We start from the raw sequence: 5806 nt of genomic DNA, 5'->3' as shown, positions 1-5806 counted from the left end.
GTGGCCAGCTTTTATTCCCTTATTTGGCCCCCATCCATGTCCTGCTGATTGGTCCATTTTACAGTGTGCTGATTGGTCCATTTTACAGAGTGCTGACTGGTTCATTTTTACAGAATGCTGATTGGCGCATTTACAATCCTCTAGCTAGACATAGAGCGCTGATTGGTGCATTTACAATCCTCTAGCTAGACAGAAAGTTCTCCAAGTCCCCACCCAACCCAGAAGCCCAGTTGGCTTCACCTCTCACCATCGTGGCCAATATCAAGCTATCAACAATGTCAACGTGCAGCTGGGAAGATGTGCAATAGCACATTTTACAGTATTTCTACCAGACAGATACAACAGACAGAAATAACCTCAAGAGCACAGACACTAGTGAATAATTAGGAAGTGGTGAAGTTTATTTATTGCCTTTGTCTTTAATATAATCTATTTAACTATGTTTATATAACTTAATTGTTAATGTCTGTAATAACCGGCTCACAAAATTCCTGAAAGTGTGACAATCTGCTCTCATACACTGCTGGACCAGTTCCAGCACGCCACTGTTCCTGCCCCAGTTGTGGGATCTGCTCTAACCTCCAGCTGCCCCACGCCTCAGCATACAGTCACAGCGAAGGCATGGTGGGCAAACTTCTGAGTTACATGGCCACAGCGGTTTCTTGTTTGCTTGTTTGTTTTTGTATGTTTGTTTGTTTAGAGACAGTTTGCTCTGTCCCCCAGGCTGGAGTGCAGTGGTGTAATCGTGGCTCACTGCAGCCTCAAACTCCTGGGATCAAGAGATCTTCCCACCTCAGCTTCCCAAGGGGCTGGGACTACAGGCACATACCAACACACCCAGTTAATTTTTTTAATTTTTTTTTAAGACAGAGTCTCACTCTGTCGCCCAGGCTGGAGTGCAGTGGCACGATCTCTGCTCACTGCAAGCTCCGCCTCCCGGGTTCATGCCATTCTCCTGCCTCAGCCTCCCAGCTAGCTGGGACTACAGGTGCCCATCACCACGCCCGGCTAATTTTTTGTATTTTTAGTAGAGACGGGGATTCACCATGTTAGCCAGAATAGTCACGATCTCCTGACCTCATGATCCGCCCGCCTCGGCCTCCCAAAGTGCTGGGATTACAGGCGTGAGCCACGGTGCCCAGCCAATTTTTTAAAATTTTTTGAGGCCAGGAACAGCAGCTCCTGCCTGTAATCCCAGCACTTTGAGAGGCCGAAGCAGGAGGATCTCCTGAGCCTAGGAGTTCAAGACCTGCCTGGGCGATATAGGGAGACCCCATTTCTACAAAAAATTTAAAAATTAGCAGGGTGTGGTGGTGCGTGCCTGTAGTCCCAGCTACTCGGGAGGCTGGGGTGGGAGGATTACCTGAACTGGGAGGTGAAGGTTTCAGTGAGCTGAGATCACACCACTGCACTCCAATCTAGGTGAGAGACCTTGCCTCAAAAAAAAAATTGAGCTCCTGGGCTCAAGCAATCCTCCTGCCTTGGCCTCCCAAAGCACTGGGACTTTTACAGGCACCACCAGTTATTACAGAACTCAAAAGCAACTGTGCACTGGACCACTCTGTATTGTGTTTGGTGAGGCTGTGCCCGCGTATAGATACAGGAATGCTGAGGAACAGCACTGAAGAGTGACCTAAACGGCAATCACCAACTGCTGGTGTTTGGCTTTGTTCCTCATATGAAAGGATTCGAAGCCCAGGGAGTAGGCTGGTTGAATGAAAAATATTTGCTTGACACGATAGTTGCTATTTCTAGATGAATTCAGGGAACTATGGGAGCCTCTCACAAGCATGAAAAATCCAAGTATTCAGATGGAAGTTGGGGCTCTTATTTTCCAGCTTGGGCCTGTACCAGGGCTACAAGGACATACAATGCTAAATGAATTAAAAACCAAAATCTACTCAAAACCATTTATTTCAAAAAAGTTCTGGAGATGGATGGTGGCGATGGTTACACAGCAATGTGAATGTGCTTAATGTCACTGAACTGTACGCTTAAAAATGGTTAGGATGGTAAAGTTTTTTTTTTTTTTTTCCTTAGGGGGATCCTTTATTTCATTCACTTCCTCCTTACAAGGTGAAATTTCAATCTGTACAGGTTGTGTCTGCCAGTTCAGTCCACAGCTCAGAGTATCACCTTGTCCTCATTCCATGGTATAAGCTGTTGCGGGGGGACAGGTCTGAGGGTCGTGGATTCACTGGACTGGATGGGACATGATCCAGAACTCCGCTCCGTTTGGCTTCCCAAGGATCCCACCACCTCATTCTAATCAGTGATCATTGAGGAAATGCATTGTATTCCTATTCACTATTTCAAAGATCAGGCCTACCTCAATGGCATATTAAGAAAGTTTTCTCAAGTATATTTAGTGTTTATCATTTTACTATAGTTCTTCAAATGTCTGACATTCATCTTTTCCCTACCTCTAAATTCCTTTCTTTTTCACATTATCTTTCTTGATTGCTTTTTAATAGAAAAACAAACAAAGACATGGATTTACTGTGCATATTAGCAGATCCATACTGGAAAATGCATGGAGGTTTCATATTACCACTTACAGTAAGTAATAACTCAGAGTATAAAGTCGAAAAGAAAGAATCTGAAATATTAGACTTGTTCTGAAATAAGCTTACCTAGGATGATACCACTTTCGCTTAATCAGAATTTCCCCTTTCCAACTATTTAACAGTGGCAAATATAAAAAATCTGGTAGTTAAAATACACAGCAGTCACTTCATATTACTGCCTCCCTCAACCCACTCAACTTCTGAAGAACAGGGCTTTTTCAAGTTTTGTTCCCCTTTAAGTTTTAATAGAAAAAAAAAAAGTTTTAAGTCATGTTGTACCAATATATCCCCAGCAAGAATTGCAATTTACCAAGGTTTTCACATGTTTTGAGAGAAATCTTACTGAAAGACTAGTGATGTCCATTTTCCAGTAAATACTGAGCGAAAAACAATTTTTATACCCCAATGTGAGGTATAAACTTGCTTTTTGTGGGATCACAACTGCTGTAAATTAGACAATTGTAGCAACAATCCAAGACAATAACAGAATGCCTATGACAGTCTGCCATATTCTGGTGAGTGTCTATCAAAGCTCATCATGATTTTTTGTGAGATCTTCCCCGTAATTGGTAGCTTGGCTTCCAACAAACATGTTCCAGTTCTCCAATATTTCCTCTTTAGTTAGCTTCTCATCCTTGTTTTTGTCTGACTCATATACCAGATGCCTGGCCTCAGCCTGTGCATGATCATAATCTTGAGGGAGGATCCAGTGGCGAATCTCATCTTTGTCTAACTTCCCGTCCTTGTTCAGATCCTGGAATTCGTTAAACTGCTCCCGTTCTGATAAAACCCAGTCTAGCTCAGGGCCATTCTCCTCATGGGAAAACATATCCGCAATATACTCATCCTGATCCACAAACCCATCCCCGTTCTTGTCGATGTCCTCTAGGGTTTCCAAAACCACAATTTCCTTCATATGTTCAAACTCTTCAGGATGCAGAAAGGCAGTGAACTCCTCCCGAGTAGCTGTCAGGTCACCATTGAGGTCTGCAGCTTTGAATCTTCTCTCATCACGTGGCAGCATCTTTTTAAAGGTGTGATGATCTGAAGAATCATGAAACGCTGCGGGGTTTCCTAGGTAGTAACCATAGGTGGCTTGTTTGTATTCTTCCCAGGAAATTTTATCAACCTTGTCCCTATCATAATCCTTCCAGACTTTGGCGACATTATCAAAGATGTATCTTTTCTGCACCCATTTGATCCAGGTTTTCAGCTCCTCAGTAGTGACAAAGCCATCCCCATCATTGTCGATTCGATCAACAATCTTCCCTAGCCTCTCCTTGCTCTCGTCCGGGGTGAGCTGGTCGAAGGTCTTGGAGTCCTCCTTGCCCAGGAAGGCCTCGTGGTCGTACTGGAAGCTCTGGTTGTCCTCAGGGGGCCGCTCGCCCAGCTCCGAGTCGGGCCGAGGGTGCGCACTCTTTGCGCACCGTGGGCTTGGCCCGCAGAACCCGCGGCGCCAGCACCAGCGCCAGCAGCAGCCCCAGGGCTAACCCCAGGTGGCGGCCGCGGCCACCGCGCGCCATCGTCCCGAGGAGAGGGCGGCCGGGAGGGAGACGCTGAGCGAGCGACAACAGCGGCAGCTCGGGAATGGGGGCTCGGAGCGCGGCGGCCAAGTTTTATGTTATGTATATTTTACAAGTAAAATTTTTTCACCTCAGCCTGAACTGAACACTAGCTGACAGACGTTTTGATTTCTTTGACCATCACGGAATCTTGGCCAAGCGCGGTGGCTCACATCTGTAATCCCAACACTTTGGGAGGTCAAGATGGGCGGATTGCTTGAATCCAGGTGTTTGAGATCAGCCTGGGCAACATGACAAAACCCTGTTTCTAGTAAAAATACAAAAATTAACCAGGCTCAAGCCATGACCATGCACCATTGCACTCCAGCCTAGGCGACAGAGCAGGACCCTGTCTCAAAAAAAAAAAAAAAAAGAAGAAATCTCAGCAGGCTGAGATGGAACTCATTCTTCTCATGAAGAACGTGGCAAGCATTATACAGAGGGGCCATAGTCTGGAAAGCAGGGGATGCTTACAGACATATAAGTTGTTTCCAGTGTTTTGCTCTTGGTACTCATGATTCCACTATTTACATCAACCTTTTGAGAAACAGATTTATACACTGTCTTATATTTCCCTCCTTTGCTACAGAATGAATCTACTTGTAACCTACCAAAAATTTACCCTGTCACATTTCCCCAGCTGCTGGTTTAAAAATAAATATCCTGGATTTAAAGCCAATTGTGTCTAATAGGTGCCACCATCCAAGTGAGGATTTCACTGTTCACAGGCATTTGAGACACACCAGCGGCCGGCAGTTCTCACTGCTCTTCATATGGAGGCAACCATATATGGGTAAGTCATTTAGTCTCTTAGGTAGGAGAACTGAGGCCAATCTCCCCACTTTTAGGGCTGTGAAACTGTTCTGTATGATACAATAATGGTGGATATGCATCACTATACATTCGTCCAAATCCACAGAATGTACAACACCAAGAGTGAACCCTACTGTAAACTATGGACTCTGAGTGACAATGATGCATCAAATAGGCTCATCAGTTGTAATAAATGCACTGCTCTGGTGCAGAATGTTGATGATGGAGGAGACAGGGGTACATGGGAATCTCCGTACCTTCCATTCGATTTTGCTAAAACTACTCTAAAAAATAAAGAAAAAAAAAAGCTCCCCTCTTTCCCCAGTTTTATAATTTATTTATGCTTTGTGAAATGGAGTCTCACTCTTGACTCCCAGGCTGGAGTGCAGTGATCTCAGCTCAATGCAACCTCCACCTCCCGGGTTCAAGAGATTCTCCTGCTTCAGCCTCCTGAGAGGCTGGGATTACAGGCGCATGGCACCATGCCCAGCTAATTTTTGCATTTTTAGTAGAGATGGGGTTTCACCATGTTGGCCAGGCCAGTCTCGAACTCCTGAACTCAAGTGATGTACCGTACCCGGCCCCCAATGTTAGTTTTTAAATAAACGACTATGTTTAATTCACATGCTAAAACAGGCACCTAGAGAATACTTTCAAGTAAAAAGAAAGATTAATGAACCCACTTCGCATTGAGTTAGCTGGTTGTTTTCTGCCAACCAGGTGTCCCTGCCTGGTCCACAGTTGACCAAGGATCCCTGCTTCTGCCTCTAGCAACACCCAACACTGTATGAAGGGCTGAGGGGGTCTGACAGTTCACGTCACTGACATCCTCTCACTGGTATTTCGAATGCCAAGCCAGCCCTC

At 45.1% G+C, this 5806-nt stretch overlaps 1 protein-coding gene across 1 annotated transcript; it reads right to left on the bottom strand.

The window, feature by feature from the left end:
- Positions 1-2018: 2018 nt before the first annotated feature.
- Positions 2019-4105, bottom strand: LOC129393619 (reticulocalbin-1-like). The gene is given in 2 exon segments (XM_055096736.2): positions 2019-3975; positions 3977-4105. Coding segments are annotated over 2 exon segments (996 nt in total). The 5' UTR covers positions 4091-4105; the 3' UTR covers positions 2019-3093.
- Between the last annotated feature and the right edge of the window lie 1701 nt (positions 4106-5806).

This window comes from Pan paniscus, chromosome 14 (genome assembly GCF_029289425.2).
Source record: "Pan paniscus chromosome 14, NHGRI_mPanPan1-v2.0_pri, whole genome shotgun sequence".
Lineage (NCBI taxonomy): Eukaryota > Metazoa > Chordata > Mammalia > Primates > Hominidae > Pan > Pan paniscus.
Note: the sequence above shows the minus strand (reverse complement) of the source record. Positions and strands in the feature narration are given on the sequence as shown.